Source organism: Galeopterus variegatus, unplaced genomic scaffold, assembly GCF_000696425.1.
Source record: "Galeopterus variegatus unplaced genomic scaffold, G_variegatus-3.0.2 Scaffold5726, whole genome shotgun sequence".
Taxonomy (NCBI): domain Eukaryota; kingdom Metazoa; phylum Chordata; class Mammalia; order Dermoptera; family Cynocephalidae; genus Galeopterus; species Galeopterus variegatus.
In genome coordinates, this window is record NW_007731837.1 from 129,935 (window position 1) to 147,674 (window position 17,740).

At 39.5% G+C, this 17,740-nt stretch overlaps 1 protein-coding gene across 1 annotated transcript in view; it reads right to left on the reverse strand.

The window, feature by feature from the left end:
• LOC103605312 (mRNA export factor) overlaps positions 1-16,577 on the reverse strand; it is a 25,483-nt gene extending 8,906 nt beyond the window's left edge. The window contains exons 1-7 of the mRNA XM_008589886.1: positions 16,475-16,577; positions 15,786-15,890; positions 13,525-13,617; positions 11,074-11,160; positions 9,978-10,064; positions 9,792-9,863; positions 8,673-8,780 (exon numbers count right to left, since the gene is read on the reverse strand). Coding sequence (XP_008588108.1) covers positions 8,673-8,780; positions 9,792-9,863; positions 9,978-10,064; positions 11,074-11,160; positions 13,525-13,617; positions 15,786-15,890; positions 16,475-16,564 — 642 coding nt within the window. The 5' untranslated portion in view covers positions 16,565-16,577. The remainder of the gene's footprint in view (positions 1-8,672; positions 8,781-9,791; positions 9,864-9,977; positions 10,065-11,073; positions 11,161-13,524; positions 13,618-15,785; positions 15,891-16,474) is intronic.
• Between the last annotated feature and the right edge of the window lie 1,163 nt (positions 16,578-17,740).

A 17,740-nucleotide genomic window follows, 5' to 3' on the forward strand; every position in this document is an offset into this window, starting at 1 on the left:
GGCCATCTGTATGTCCTTCTTTGAAAAATATCTATTCAGCTCCTTTGCCCACTTTTTAATTGAGTTTTTTTTTTTTTTACTGTATAATTGCTTGAGTTCTATGTATGTTCTGGATATTAATCCCTTGTCGGATGCATAGTTAGCAAAAATTTTCTCCCACTCTGTTGATTGTTTCCTTTGCTGTGCAGAAACTTTTGTTTGATATAGTCCCATTTGTTTATTTTTCTTTTGCTGCTTGTGTTTTTGGGCTCATGTTCATAAAGCCTGTGCCCAGACCTAATTGCTAAAGTGTTTCACCTATATTTTTCCTTAGTAATTTTACAGTTTCACATCTTATAGTTAAGTCTTTGATCCATATTGAGTTGATTTTAGCATATGGTGAGAGATGCATATCTAGTTTCATTCTTCTGCATATGGATATCCAGTTTTCCCAGCACCACTTGTTGAAGAGGCAGTCTTTTTCCCAATATAGACTTTTGTTGCCTTTGTCCAATATCAGATGGCTATAAGCCTGAGGGGTGATTCCTGGGTTCTCAATTCTACTCCACTGGTCTGAATGTCTATTTTTATATCAGTACCATGCTGTTTTGGTTACAATAGCTTTGTAGTATAACTTGAAGTCAGGTAGTGTTATGCCTCCGGCTTTGTTTTTTTTTGCTCAGGATTGTTTTTGTTATTTGGGGTCTTTCATTTTTCTATATGAAAGGTGATAGAGTTTGGATGTATAGTCCACTCCAAAACTCATGTGGAAATTTGATCTCCAATGTGGCAGTNTTAGTTCCCACAAGAGCTTGTTGCTTAAAAAGACCCTGGCACCTCCTCTCTCTCTCTCTCTCTCTCTTTTCCTCTTGCCACGTGATCTGCTTGTAGCCGCCAGCTGCCTGCTACTTTTCTGCCATGAGTAGAAGCAGCCTGAGGCCCATGCTGGATGCAGCTGTCCCAGAATCATAAGCCAAATAAACCTCTTTTCCTTATAAATTACCCACTTTCGGGTATTCTGTGATAGCAACACAAAACGGACTAATACAAAAGGTAAGATTGTTTTTTCCATTTCTGTGAAGAATGTCATTGGTATTTTGATGGGGACTGCATTGAATCTGTAGATTGCTTTGGGTAGTATAGACATTTTCACAATGTTAATTCTTCCAATCCAAGAGCATGGAATATCTTTCCATCTTTCTGTGTCTTTAATTTCTTTCAGAAGTGGTCTGTAGTTCTCATTGTAGAGGTCTTTCACCTCCTTGGTTAAACTGATATCTTATTTTCTTCATGACAACTTAAATGGGCTTACTTTATTTCTCTTTCTGTTAACTAATTATTTGAGTATATAAATGCTACTGATTTGGAGGCATTTATTTTGTATCCTGCAACATTACTGAAGATATTAACTAGCTCTAGGAGTTTTTTTGACAGAGTCTTTAGGTTCTTCTACATATATTATCATGTCACCTGCAAATAGACAAAGTTTGAGTTCATCTTTTCCAGCCTGGATTCCCTTTATTTCTTTCTCTTGCCTGATTGCTCTGGCTAGTACCTCTAGCACTATGTTAAATAGAAGTGGTGAGAGTGGGCATCCTTGTCTTGTTCCTGTTCTTAAGGGAAAGGCCTTCAATTCTTCCCCTTTCAGAATGATACTGGTGGTGGGCTTGTCATAAATGGCTTTTACTGTGTTGAGATATTTTCCTTCTATACCTAATTTGTTGAGAATCTTTATCATGAAGGGATGTTGAATTTTATCAAATGCTTTTTCAGTGTCTATTGAGATAATCATATAGTCTTTGTCCTTGAGTTTGGGGTGATGTAATCTATCACATTCATTGACTTTCATATATTGAACCATCCTTGCATCCCTGGGATGAATCCCACTTGATCATAGTGTATAATTTTTTTTAATATGTTGCTGTATATTGATTGCTAATATTTCGCTAAGGATTTTAGCACCTAGGTTCATCAAGGATATTGGCCTATAATTTTTTTGTTGTTGTTGTATCTTTATCTGGTTTTGATATCAGTTATGTTGGCCTCATAGAATGAGTTTGCGAGAGTAGCTTCTGTTTCAATTTTTTGGAACAGTTTGAGAACTGGTGTTAACTCCTCTTTAAAAGTTTGATAGAATTCAGCTGTAAAACCATCTGGACCCAGAGTTTTTCTTGTTGGAACATTGCTAATTACCACTTCAATCTCCTTGCTTGTTATTGGTTTGTTCAGGTTTTCTATCTCTTCTTGGTTCAATCTTGGACGTTTGTATGTGTCTAGAAACTTCTCCATATCCTCCAGATTTTATTTGTTGTCATACAGTTGTTTATAATAGTCTCTAATGATTCTTTGTATTTCTGTGGTATTGTTTATAATGTCTCCCTTTTCATTTCTGATTTCTGTTATTTGGATCTTCTCTCTTTTTTAATCTAGCTAATGGTTTGTCTATTTTATTTATCTTCTTGAAAAACCAACGTTTTGTTTTATTGATCTTTTCTATTGTTTTTTGGGTCTCTATTTCATTTAGTTCTGCTCTGATCTTAATTATTTCTTTCCATCTACTACCTTTAGATTTGGACTGTTGTTGTTTTTCAAGTTCTTTGAGGCGTAGTGTTAGGTCATTTATGTGAAATCTTTCCATTCTTTTGATGTAAGCATTTATTGCAATAAATTTGCCTCTTACTACTGCCACAAGTTTTGGTATGATGTATCTTTATTTTCATTAGTTTCTAGAAATTTTTTGATTTCCTGTAATTTCTTCTTGGACTCATAGGTCATTCAGGAGCCTATTATTTAGTTTCCATGTATTTGTATAGCTTTCAGCATTCTGCTTGTTGTTTATTTCCAATTTTAGTCCATTGTGGTCTGAAAAGATAGTTGGAAGGATTTCGATTTTTTAAAATTTGCAGAGACTAGATTCATGACCTAATAAGTGGTCTATCCTAGAGAATGTACCATGAGCTGATGAGAAGAAAGTGTATTCTTTAGTTGTTGGGCAAAATATTCTGTATATATCTGCCAAGTCCAGTTTGGTCTAGGGTGTAGATTAAATCCTGTGTCTGTTGACTTGTTGCCTGGAAGGTCTGTCCCATACTGAGAGAGGAGTGTTCAGATTACTCACTATTAATGTATTAGGTCCTATTTCTTTCTTTAGGTCTAAGAGTGTTTGCTTTATATATCTGGGTGCTCTGGTATTGGGTACATACGTGTTTGATTGTTATGTCTTCTAGCTGGATAGATCCCTTCATCATTATATAATGGCCTTGTTTTTGTTTTTAATATTTTTTGGTTTAAAGTCTATTTTGTCCAATATAGGAATAGCTACTCCTGCTTGTTTTTGGTTTCCATTTGCATGGTATATCCTTTTCCATCCCTTCACTTTTAGTCTGTGTGTGTCTCTACAGGTGAGGTGGATCTCTTGAAGACAGCATATATTTGGGTCTAGCTTTTTAATCCAATCATTCAGTCTGTGCCTTTTGAATGGGGAGCTTAGTCCATTTGCATTTAGAGTAGTTATTGACAAGTGTTGCTTAATTCCTGTCATTTGATTGCTTTTTGTTCATATGGTTTAAATACCTTTTGATCATTATTTCCCCTTTTACTTCTCTTCTTCAATGTTAGCTGGGAATATAATATGGAATAATTTAATTTCTCTTTCTGGCAGCATTTTTGTTTTAACTGTGGGTTTTGCTCTTCCTTGTGTAATCATGATGGTGGTCACCATTATTCAGATTCCAGATGAATGACTCCCTTGAGAATTTCTTGCAGGGTTGGTCATGTGGTAGTGAACTCCCACAGCTTTTGTCGCTGCCTCAGTGTCTGCTCGGTTGCCCACTAGAGCCTTGGGTGCATGGTCGCCTCGGGTCTTGGGCCTCTCTGGGGAGGCACCCCTCTGGTCAGCATGCACTCGGCTGTGCTGGGGATGGAGTCGGGTGGTGGCAGCAAGACCTACCTGCTGGATCGCGTACTGACACTGCAGGGCGCATGGTCTCTGTGGATCTTCTGCTTCTCCGGCTGGGTGGCTCTCTGATCAGCGTGCACTTGGCTTGGCTGGGAATGGAGTCAAGCAGTGGCGGTGAGGCCTACCTGCTGGGTCACACGCTGGCACCGCAGGGCATGTGGTCTCTGCGGATCTGCTGTGTTCAAGAAGGTGAGAGCAGACTGAAGGAAGGTGAGTGGAGTGGACAGGACTGGAGAAGGCAGCAGGCTTGTAGATTTCAACTCCCACAGCTTTTGTCTGTCTGGGAAATATACTATTTCTCCCTCATTTCTGAAGGAGAGCCTTGCTGGGTAAAGAATTCTTGGCTGGCATTTTTTTTTTAGTATTTTGAATATATCATTCTACTTTCTTCTGGCTTGTAGGGTTTCAGTTGAGAAGTCTGCTGTTAGTTTGATGGGGGTTCCCCTATAAGTGACCTGATGCTTTTCTCTTGCTGCTTGTAGAATTCTCTCTTTGTCTTTGAGTTTTGCAAATTTAACTATAATATGTCTTGGGGAGGGTCTTTTTGGATTGAATTTGTTTGGGGACCTTTGAGCTTCCTGGATCTAAAGGTATATATCTCGCCCTATACCTGCAAAGTTTTCTGTTACTATTTCCTTGAGTACATTTTCAATACCTTTTCCTTTCTTCTCCCCTTCAGGAATACCAACGATTTGGATGTTAGAGCACTTGAGGTTGTCTGCTATCTCTCTTAGATTTTCCTCATTATTTTTAATTCTTTTTTCCTTTTTTTTGTCTGCCTGAGTTATCTCAAAAAGACCATCTTCAAGCTCTGAAATTCTTTCTTCTGCTTGCTCTACCCTACTGCTCAAGCTCTCAGTTGTGTTTTTTATTTCACTGAGTCTTTCATTTCTAGAAGTTCTGCTACACTCTTTTTAAAGGTATTAATCTCTTTGTAGATTTCCTCCTTCATATTCTGGATATTTTTTCTTGTTCATTGTGTTCTCTAATTGAGTCTTCCTTTATTTCTTCAAGTTTTCTTAAGATCATTGCTTGAAATTCTTCTTCACACATTTCAAGGATTCCGTTCCATGAAGTCTGACTTTGGAGCACTACTGTATTCTTTTGGTGGTGTCATTTCTTCTTGATTGTTTGTACTCCTAGTATTTTTTCATTGACATTTGGTCATTTGGTAGAGGGTTTGTTTCTTCTATTACACTGAGGTTGGCTATGAAGTGGCCCTGGTTGCTACTGTGGAGATGAATTACCTTTGCTTGATAGTAGGTATGGTGGTGACGTTAAACCACCTTAGTTCCTGTTCCAGAATCTGTGGATGTAAAATGAGCCCCTAGCACCACGTGGTTCTGCTGGGCACACCTCGGTGGGTCAGAACCTGCGGGGTGGTGCTCTCCTCTGGTCCAAGGAGGGCAGGGAGGGGCCACCTCTAGCTGCGCAGTTCTGACCCTGCTGCTGCTGAGCTCACCTCAGCATGGGTCAGGGCGTGGGGCAGGCTGGCACTCACTCCTCCAGGTCCAAAGAGTTGGGAGGGGCCGCCTCTAGCTGCGCAGTTCTGCTGTCACTGCTGCTGCCAGGCTCACCTAGGCCCAGCCCATTACGTTTGAATAGAAAGAAATTAAAGCAGAGGGACAAAAGTCTAAGTTCTTAGAGGACAGAATAGACCATGGCTGGTTCTCAGCAGTGTCTACTACACAGCACACAGATGAGGAACTGCACAACTAACTCCAGGGGGTGCCATTTACAGCCACATACAGTGACCCTATGCTAAGGCTATGGCATTCCTCAATAACAGAAAGGCCAGAATGACTGGCACAGGGTGGCAGGAAGTGAAGCCAGACCAGACTGTGTCTTACAAGGAGTCTGTGATTCATGCAAAAGGAAATGGGGAGTGAAAGGTTGAAGCAGAGGTATGGCAAGGTCAGATGCATCGTTACAAGAAATATCTCCCTGCCTTATGCAGGGAGAATGGACTGGAGAAGGGCCAAGGTCTAAGTGCTGTGTCTTACAAGGAGTCTGTGATTCATGCAAAAGGAAATGGGGAGTGAAAGGTTGAAGCAGGGGTATGGCAAGGTCAGATGCATCGTTACAAGAAATATCTCCCTGCCTTATGCAGGGAGAATGGACTGGAGAAGGGCCAAGGTCTAAGTGTTTGCTTTTTAAAAAAATTTTATTTTCTTGTGGTAAAAACACTTAACATAAGATCCATTCCCAAAGTTTTAAGTGTACATAACCGTTGACTCTAGATATGATGTTGTAGGCAGATCTCTAGTGTATTCATCTTACTTAACTGAAATTTTATGCCCATGGATTAAGCAGCTCCCCATTTTCCCCTCCCCCAATTCCTGTCCACCACCATTCCACTCTTTAGTTCGACTAATTTGACTGTTTTAGATACCACATAATAGTGGAATCACGTGATATTTGCCCTTCTGTGATTGGCTAACTTCACTTAGCAAAATGTCTTCCAGGTTCATTTACTTTGTCACAAACGGCAGGATTCCCTTCTTCTCTAAGGCTGAGTAGTGACTATTGTACGTATACATGTTTTATTAACCATTCATGTGGCTACTGTAAATACTGCTGCAATGAACACAGGAGCGTAAACATCTCTTCACAATCCGGATTCCAGTTTTTTTGGATATACACCCAGGACTGCTGGATCACTGGCAGTTCTATTTCACTTTCTGAGGGTCCTCCACACTTTCTTCTACAGCGGCCGCACCACTTTGCATTCCCCCCATGTTGTGCAAGCGTTCCAATTTCTCCACATCCTTGCTAACACCTGCCATCTCTCGACTTTTTGATAACAGTAGTCCTGAGAGGTGTGAGGTGACATCTCACTGTGGTTTTTATCTGCATTTCTGATGAGTACTGATGTTGAACACCTTTTCATATCCTTACTAGCCATTTATATGTCTTCTTTGGAGAAATGTCTATTCAAGTCTTCAGCCCATTTTTTAATCAGGTCATCAGTTTTTTTGCTATTGAGTTGCAGGAGTTCCTTATATATTTTGGAAATTAACCCCTTGTCAGATATATAGTTTGCAAATATTTTCTCCCCTCCCATTGGTTGTCTTTTCACACTCTGTTAATTGTGTCCTTTCCTGTGCAGAAGCTTTTCAGTTTGATATACTTCTACTTGTCCATTTTTGCTTTTGTTGCCTGTGCTTTTTGTGTCATATCCAAGAAATCATGGGCAAGACCAATGTCATGAAGTTTTGATCTAAGTGCTTTCTAAGAAGACTTGGATTAGACGTGGCAAAAGGGAGAGAGAAAAATATTTTCAGGATAGAAGTAAGGAAACCTGGTAATTAATGAGATAAGAGGAGGAAGCAGAGGTGAAATGTGGATTTCTGGCTTAGACAGCTAAGCAGATAGAGGTCCCATTTAATGAGACGTGGAGCACATCAGAAGGAACAAGCTGGGGGTGGTGGGAAGAGGCAGGTTAAGATAAACTGTTCACTGAGCAAACATTTACAGAGCGCCTTCTAAACGCCAGGCCCTGGTCCAGGTGCTGGGAATGGGGCAGCAACAAATACAAACAATATCTCTGCTCTCACTTAGTTTTTACATCCTAGTTGGCAAAACAAGACAAAAGAAGTAAAATACTCGGCATATATATAACATATATACATACGTATATACATATATAAAATGTATTGGGAGTAGTGGCCAGGGAGAATCCTGAGGAGAGTAACATTTGAATAAAGAAATACAGAAAGTGGTCCTGCATTTGGCTTGGGATAATGCTGGGCTGAGATGTCTGGGAGACACACAAAGGAACTTGTCACATCGTGAGTGTTGCCGTCAGGAGCATGGAAGCAAGGTCTGTTGGGGATCTGAGTTCCCAGCACATAAGGTGTGAGTGAGCGACACAATGGATGGGAGATGAGACTGTACTTGGGCAGAGAAGGCAGCACCCCAGGGCAGACGTCTGAGCACAGAGCCAGCAAGAAAGACGCAGCAGCAGCCAGAGGAGGAGGAGGAGGTAAGAGGCTGGCATTACAGAAGCCAAGGGGGTCAGGGGAGGTTTGCTTTCTAGGATGAACTAGGCCTGAGTGTGTTTCAGTGCTAATGGAAAAGTACTAAGAAGAGAAAGAGACTGAAGCTATAGGAGAGAGGTGAACAGCACAAGGTTCCTGAGAAGGCTGGAGGGCATGGGGTCCCGCCACAAAACTGGTCTTTGGAGAACAAGGCCTCCATCTAATGGAAAAGGGGTGGGAAGGTGGGGAAAGATGCACGTGCAGACAGATTTCTAGATGTGGCAGGAGGAAGATGAGGAAGTGCCCAACCATTAGCTTCTTTGTTCTGAGCAGGAGCTGATCTCATCTGCTGAGACAAAGCCTAAAGGAGGGGGGTCTGGGAGTTGCACCAGAGTGAAGATGGTCTAGCCGACCTATGGCAAGTGGAGGACTGAGCTGCAGAGAAAAACCCAGTAACTGGGAATAGCGAAGGCACAGTTGAAGTTGGAAGCTACGAATTTACACTGGAACCAAGCCATCCAGATGTTCAGTTTTATTCAGAGGCATCCAGCTACTCAGGGGGATGTTTGGAGAGAACAGGTAAGTTGGCTCATCCAGGAATACAGAGTATTTACTCACTAAATACTTGTGCTTGTATCCTTAAATTCACCCCTTTGAAAATAGTAACAGCTTCTCCAAAGTACAATTGTATTCCATACACAAGCAGCGTATAACAGGTGCTAAACATATGCTTCTTGACTTGACTTAAGACTCACCTGATGTTTCAGTGGAGAGTCTATCCTCCTGAATTCAGAAGGCTGATTCTCTAGCTGATAGACAATCAGGCCCCTCTCCGCAGTTGCCACCACAGCCATAGGATATATCTAGGGATGGAGGAAAGCAAAGACAAGCTTCAAATGAAGGAGTGGATATTAGATCAACATATTAGATCGATTGTTTCAGTCCCAAAATTAAATCTGAATTTTCTTAAGTTTAATAATACAATGATATCAACATTTCAAAAAACCTAGAAAAAACATATTTGAAAGTAGAACATTATGTATTTTTAAAATACTCTTTTTAAAGAAACTAACATAAAATATGTGAATATTTATAGAATATACTGAGGAACTGAGAAGAAATGAAAATCATCTATGCCACCCCTTCAAATAACCGCTAAAATTATGGTATATTTTATTCCAGTCTTTTTTCTGAGCATACTTGTGTATGTATATTTCTGTATAATTGTATCCTTTACTCAGTTCAATATGTTTTGTGAGCATCAGCCCACTTCATACACTTCCCTGGGAACACAGCAGTGCCTAACAGTCCCTCAAATGAACATATCGCAGGGTTCATTTAACTGTGCCCATCTCATTGGCCCCATTAGGTCACTTCCAATGTTTCGCTATATTACATAAAACAAAGACCATTTGCATCTTTGATTATTTTTCTCATGACAAATTCCTAAAAGTGGAATTGCTGGGGCAGGTAGTACAAAATTCTAAGACTCATGACTAAATGGATGGAGAAGGTTCTGCAGTTTCTATCCCACTCAGACAGTCCCCAAAGACCTAGTCCCACACCACCAAGTTACCGCAAGTTTTCCCACCACCACACAATAAACATCACACTAGAGATGGCATGTAGCCAAATGCATATGTTCAAACAGTGGCCCTAAACTTCACACCCAGTATTTAGTAATTCCAGAACAAATGTAGCACAAAAATCTCCCAATTTAAGATTACTGACGCAATCTGAACTGTAAGTCCTGAATCTACTATTAGAGTTTGAGGAATTTTTAGATTATCTGCTAATTGTAAGATGCCACAGGTGACAAATGCTTTTTTTTTTTTTTTAAACAAGCAAACATATACTAAGCTGAAATTCCTTACCACATCAGCACAATAACACCTTTCAGGAAGTTGTAGAACCATCATAGGATTTGATGATCGGGTATCCCAAAACTGAAAGCAAAACAGAGGAGCCAATAGGTAACCATTCAAGAGCCGAAGTCCAAATGGTGTAAGAATAAGTGTCCATCCTCATGGAGACATACACTCTCTCAACTGCTATTATACCTTTAAAGTCTTATCCCAGCTCCCGGTCATCACGCAGCTGTAGTTTGGAGCTTTGATCCAATGTATGGTTTTTACAGGTGCATCATGCTTTCGACAAGACCAAAACAAAACAGATCAAGGTGAATGTAACACTGTGCTAAACAGCTTTAGTACTGGAAGTTCAGAGAAGGAACTAATTTAAATACTGAGGTCATACCACACAAAAATCAAAGGGTATTTTAGTGCTTCCCCAGGACCAAAATATTTAGTTTAACACAAGAGCATGTATCTACCTTCCATCCTAAGAAACTTTAATTTGATTTTTACCCATAATTAAGTGAGAAAGCCCCTCCCGAAGGAGATACTGAGAAATAACCAGTAAAGAACTCCACCACAGCTTTATTTAGCTACTCAGGTGACATGAATTAAGAAATCAAGGAGGCGCTTCTAGTCCATACCACTGCGATCCCAGAGTATGTAACATCTTTCTGAAAATGTTTCAGTATCAAGGGGTTCTTCCTGGACCCCCCTGACCAGGCTGGACCCTCTGGGTTCTAGGTTCTCTCATCATCATCATCATCACTTCTGCCCTTTCTCAGTGTTCTTCTCACCAGAACCACCTGTGGTCTCTGAGTAGACTCAGAAGGTCCATGGGTGTGAGGAAGTGTTCCTCTACTCACTGCTTTATTTCTAGCCCCTAATGACAGTGCCTAGCATACAGCAAGCATTCGGTTAACACTTGCTGAATGATTGAGTCACCAAATGAAGTTGGTAAAAGGCAAGTCACACACAGTTGTTGGAATGTCAAACATAAATGTCAAGGACCACCTGTAACGCTTGTCTTTTATAGATTTTAATGTCACTAACTCCTTATGATGCCACCTACATATATATGGAAGACCATAACAAAACAATCTGTGAAATATTAGCAAGAACAAGAGTGGTTATAAAGCTTGTGTTATTTTTATGCTAAAGGGCTTTCTAGTATACATAAGTCTAATTGATTCAATATAGTCAAACTGCACTTTTTCTATAATAAAGAATTATTATAATTAAAGAATCATCACAACCCTGGGTATCAGTCTTGCTCAACCTTTCTGCAGAGGGCTATTATTACCTGTGCAATCTGTATTGCTTGATTACTGTTGAGGTCCCACATTTTGGCAGTTTTATCACATGATGCAGTAAATACTTTGCTCCCATCCTAAAATGAAGAAAATTTGTCATTCTAAGAAATATTAAATTTCTATGTGCACACTTAGATATTAGGTTGAACATGCTGAGGGAAGTTTTGTTTTGCAATTTTTATTTTTTCCAATTATTTGAGGGCCAGTATATTGCAAACTACAGTGTTGCTCACAAAGCACAATTTCAATTCTATATTTTATTACTGATTTCTAAGAGATAATATAAACACATAAAAAAAAAAGCACTTAAAGTTATGTAATAAAAACTAAGTCTCTTTTCCATCCCTGATCCCAGCTTCTCAAAGGCGACTATGGGCCACTAAATTTTTTTCTTATTTTGATAAACTTCAAGCCTTCAGCAAACTGCAATAGTATAATAAACACCCATAAACATTTCACCTACGTTCACCAATTGCAAACATTTTGGCACGTTTACTTTCTCTCTCTCTCTATACACACACATATATCTATAATCATTATCACTTCTGCTCAACTCCATACTTAACAGCACTCCAAAGTATATGCAATAAAATCACACTAATTTACACTAATCATTGGTCCTATCTGAACTGTAGAATAGTTTTTAAAACAGTCACATACAGAACTCATAAAGTAGATCTACTCTGTCACTGCAGCTTGAAGCGCCCATACACATTATGTAATGAATGAGTATGGCTGCATTCCAATAAAACATTATTTACAAAAATAGGCAATGGGCCAAATTTGGATCATGAGCCAGGGTTCGCTGACCCCTGGCTTAGACTATTTCATGTCTATTTCCAGAGTTCAAAGATTTACCACCATACTCCCCAGGTAAAAATTTCTTTCTGTCTGAAGATACCAGTCCTCCATCCAAAAGAAGAGATAAAACCTGCTCCTCATTCTATTAATAAAGTTATAAGGATAACTCTACAAATCCTTGGAAATACAGCAATTTGACTGGTAGATGGCTGAATCAATGCTGATACATCCATATAATGGAATACTACTCAGCAAGGATAAACTACTGATACACAAAACCACCTGCATTATGTTGAGTGAAAGAAGTAGACTCAAACGGTTACATACTACAAGATTCCATTTATATAACATTCTTATAAAAGCAAAACTATAGGAAAAGAAAACAGAGAAGTGGTTCCTAAAGGCTGGGAGTTGGGGAGAATTTGACCACAAATGGGCAAGAGGAAATATGGGGGCTGATGGACCCATTCTGTATCTTTTTTTATTTAGAAAAAAATTTTTGGCAGCTGTCTGGTAAGGGGATGGTAACCTTGGTGTTAACACCACCACACTCTCCCAAGTAAGTTAACCAGCCAGCCTATGGATCTGTTCTATATCTCGAACACAACTTTATGTGCTTCTCAAAACTCACAGTGTACACTAAAAGTGTTCAGTTTTACTGTATGCAAATCAAACTTAATAAATCTGACTGAAAAATATAGGTATGAAGCCTCAGAAGGGGCCTTGAGGCTTAGCTTTCTCGGCATGGCAGTACACCTGCCTCTGGCAGTCAGGCCCCTTTGTACTTTCACTCCTGTTGGGTTCAGCCAGCAGCAGCAGTGGCGGGAGGAGGGAGGAGAGAAAGGCTGGCATGTGAATCCCTGGGCTCCTCCACGCCAGGCTGAGGCCGGCTGCCGTGCTCTGCTACTGGGGCAGTGGCCTCTCCACAACTGCAGCTCTTGCTGTGCTTCTGCAGTCCCACCCCTATGGCCTGCCACAGGTATTTCCTCTTCCCTGCTTTTTCTTTGTAATGGTCCATTCATCATTAAACTATCCTCAATCAAAAACAAAAGAAAGAAAAACTCAGAGCCAAACAAACTTGAGCACATTTGCTTATATTGCTGATGTTCAAGATCTGGGGAAAAAGGGAATTCCAAAAAACCAAAAACACTTCAAGTGTGTAATAATAGAAATGTATTCTCTTTTTTTTTTTCCTCTAAGATTTTCTGGGATAGTAAATTCCCAATTTTAAAATTACATAAGGCTGAGTGGTCAGCTCAGTTGGTAAGAGTGCAGTGTTATAACACCAAAGCCAAGAGTTTAGATCCCCTTACCAACCAGCCGCTAAAAAAAAAAAAAAGCTTACGTAATATAACAAAATAAAATAACATAAGCTCACGGCATATTTAGAGGTAGAAAAGGCTTTAAGAAATTAATCACTTGCTCATGGTAACATGTCAATAAAATAATGGATTTTTTTAATACGAGGAAAGCTTTCAGAGAGTGCCTAACTAAGGCTAACATTAAGATCAATAAATTACTCTACATTCAGAAACTTAGAATTCCTGCAATGTGGATACATACATGCCATTTGTGTTCAGATTATTAAATGTGCTAAATTACAGGGTAAAAGAGAACACCAGAAATAGAGTGAAACATACATCACTCCAGCAGACATCTAGTACAGGCCCGGTGTGCATCTGCTGGGCTTTTGGAATGGTTTGTCCACTGTCTTGAACTTCCCAGCAGCGAACCTGTAGTGGCAAGACAAATTAATGCAAACAAGGCAATCTGCGATGCACTACCTAAATTTAACACCTAATAACTAATGGGGTGCAACTGGTCTATACGTGGACTTCTCATATAGACCTAATTATCTAACTTTAAGAACAAAACAACTGAATTGCATACGCAAGCAGCTATTTTTCTACTGCTAAGCCATTAAAACATAGAAATTCTACTGCTTGCACCTAAAACTGCAGAGAATTTTTTATCACATCTATGACATATCTGACTTCTAAAGTAGAATATCACTTATCCATTATCATTCAGAGAATCAAGACCAAAGTGGAAACTCACCTTTCTTCTCTGAACATCTTACTGCAATTTTTAATATTTCTTCCCTCATTATAAAAGTGATGTATTTTAGAAATTTTAAAATATGACAAGAATATAAGAATCACCCTAACGCCACCACAGACAGCCATGGTTGATAGTTCTATGTGCTTTCAGTCTTCTATGCACACATAATTTTGGAAAAAAACTAGATTGTGCTACATTATACTAGATTGTATGTATACCTTCACTTTTGTAACTGCACCATTAGCCTATTCATCTTTAAACATTCTTCTAACATTTTTTAGCAGCAAATCAATTGAAATCTTTCCAGAAACTACACGTAAAAAGCAAACTTGCTCAGCCTTGACTACCCTCCTCCCTACTGTTCTTTCCTCATCCCCCCACCGCACCACCCTGTCTCCCTGTTACAGGCCACAGTTTGAAACCTTTTCCAAAAACTTACAATGGTATCCCATCATGTGAACATACCATAAATTATCATCAGTTAGATACTGCAGTAGTCAAATTCTCCACTAGCATAACAACTTCTTTTATGGGAAGCCTATAGGGCAGCGGCCAGGAGCACGGACTCAGAACTGGACCAGGCAGGTCTGCAACCTGCCTTGCTGCTCATTCAGACATCTGACCTGAGGCCAGGTATTTCACTTCTCTAAGCCTCAGCATCCTGATTCATAAAATGGAGATGACAAGAAGTCCACAGTGCTTTAGCTGTTGTAGATTAATTCAAATAATGCATATAAAGTACATTATCGGATTTCCTCCTCAAGTCTAAGCCTCAGCATCCTGATTCATAAAATGGAGATGACAAGAAGTCCACAGTGCTTTAGCTATTGTAGATTAATTCAAATAATGCATATAAAGTACATTATCGGATTTCCTCCTCAAATCCCAGAAGAGGAATCAATGACACAAAGGGTATAAACTTAAGGATTTCTGATAAATATCCCAGAAGAGGAATCAATGACACAAAGGGTATAAACTTAAGGATTTCTGATAAATATTGGCCAATTACCCTCTAGAAGAGCTCCACCAATTTACATACCTACCAGTAATACATGTAAAGTTTCCGTTTATCCTTGCTAGCACTACTATTCCTTTAAACTTATTTTAGTTGATTTGGTAGAAAAAGGAGTCTATCATGTAAATTTACGTTTATCGGATTACAAGTGTGGTTGAATGGTTTAAATTTACCCAAATCATCCTCTTGTGCTCCTTCTTTTGTGAAGTGCCTCTTCACATTCTTTGCTTATATTTGTACCAGAACTTTTATCTTTTTGTATATCATAATTTTTTGTCTTTCTTTTTGTACACAATGGGCAAATGTAATGTCTATGCAGGATTTGTGCTATTATCAAACGCTGAAAACATTTAATATATGCCTGAAGGACATTCTTACAGGATACCAGGAAGGGTAATTTGCTTATGTCTGCCATCATGGATAATATTCATGCTCAATGAATATTACATTTGACTTGGGAATACACTTCAAGATACTGAACTACAGTAGGATTTGGTGGGGGAGCTACTGGCCAGTACAAGGATCGAACCCTGGATCTTGGTGTTGTCAGCACCATACTCTAACCAAATGAGCTTACTGGCCACCCCTAGAGAAGGAATTTCTGAGAAATGCATATAATTGTGCTTTCCTAACAAAAAAACTCAGTGTAAGAACAAGTGATGTCTGACATTCAGAGGGGCTCACATCTTCTAAATTGATTTCTTTAAAAAGGCCACAAATAAGCCTTAACTCTGATTTATTCACTTGAGAAAGAACAGAGTGAAAGCTAACCTTGACCATACAAAGAAATACGATTTACAGAACACCCATTTAAGGAACACTTACATCATTAGCCCACGATCCTGCAATAAGAAAGTTCCCCGTCAAGGTTGGTGGGCTAAAAGATAGACAACCAATGCTATCATCAGGAGAAGATGTTACTTCAATATCCTGGGGGGAGAAGTCAGTGTTAAAACATATGCATCATCACAATTTAATTCAAAATTGCTTTCTTTCTCACTAAACACTAAACACTAAGTCTCATGGTGGACTTTCCCTGTGCTCAACGATTAAATGAATTAGACCTTTCCTTACTTTGATCAAAAAGGAGAGTAATAAGCCAGCGAAAGTACTGGCACTGCTAGGACTAGAAGCAGCACTCTAAATAAAATGCCCACAGCCACATTTTCTAAATGATGGCCCACTCTTGCCCCAGTGCTTAGTCATAATTACCGCCTGCCCTCCCCTCTCCCCATCACAGAAATTCTGATTCAGCAGTCCTGGGCTGGGCCCTGAGAATGTGCAATTTTAATAAGCACCTTGGGTGACTCTGGAGAACTGTAAAATCAGGACACCAGTCCAGAAGACACATATTTTCTGGGCTCAAGTGTTTGAGAAAGTTAGGCTACGCAAAGTTTTAGAGCTTTCACCCCCCAAAAAAGCTCCCAAGCCATCTTGGTTTATTCTGCTATCACTGATATGGAAACTCTGGCCTGAACTCTTCTCTACAAACCCTGTGAAGCCTTATGTGGTACCTTCATAGGGTTGTGATTATCTGTGGTTGTGCTGCCAAACATGCTGGTCCCACCAGTTCCAAAACCCGAAGTTGTCCCAAACAGACTCATTTTGGCCTGAAAAAATAATAATATATATTAAGGACAGGTCCTTTCTTAAGTAATAAATATCACTGAGAGGCAATACAAAGATTAAGTCACAGAAGGAATATACTCTAAATGGCTTGATACCAGCCCTCTCTCTTTAGAATAGATCTAAGAATGCCATAAGCTGAGTGCTTTTTTAAAATAAGCTTTCTATTTTAGAATAGTTTAAGGTTTACAGAAAATTGGAAAGATAGGGCAATTCCCATACACTCTATATCCAGTTTCCTCTATTATTAACATGTATATCAGTACGGTACATTCGTCACCATTAATCAACCAATATTGATACATTACAGCAAAGTCTAGAAAATAAATTTGCTCATTCTTCACACAGAGACACTAAGCATTGCACCAGGGATACCACAGTAAATTAGACAGAAGGTTCCCACTCTCTCAGTTTTCCAGGTAGTGGGGACTTCACTTTCTTTTTACTAGTTTCTGCATTCTGGTTTAGCACAATATCTTTGCATGAAATTAGGTATAAGAACAACCAGTCCTGGCAGTAATTCAGAAATTACTTTTTAAAACTCCTTCTACATAATCACTTTGGTCTCCTTAAGTACCAAGAGGTCTGGCATTATGTTTTGGACATTTACCCAGAAAAAAACTTCCCCCTCACCCCTGGCAGTAATTCAGAAATTACTTTTTAAAACTCCTTCTACATAATCACTTTGGTCTCCTTGAGTACCAAGAGGTCTGGCATTATGTTTTGGACATTTACCCAGAAAAAAACTTCCCCCTCACCCCCCCGAGTTTTTTCCTGGGCATCATCCTACTCCAGCACACCCACCAGGGTTTGAACAGGGCCTCTGCCACTCACCAGAGCTGGGACCCTAATCTCACCCTCACTTTTCTGCTCTGCAAATACAGAGAATATTAACACCTTCTCCAGGGTTGCTCTGAGATCAAATCAGATTATGTAGAAAGTGCAGTATCTAGCACTAGTGGGTACAATAAACAACTTTCCCTTCTTTTTTCCTTCCAAGGAGAAAGCCTATGTATTATAACTTCCTGATGACTTACATATATAGATGCCACATATTCAATTCTATTATCGGTTAGCAAATTTTTACACCCAGAGTCTACCATGTCAGTCACTTCTCCAAAAGGAGCCTAACACTGAGTGGCATACTTGCTAAT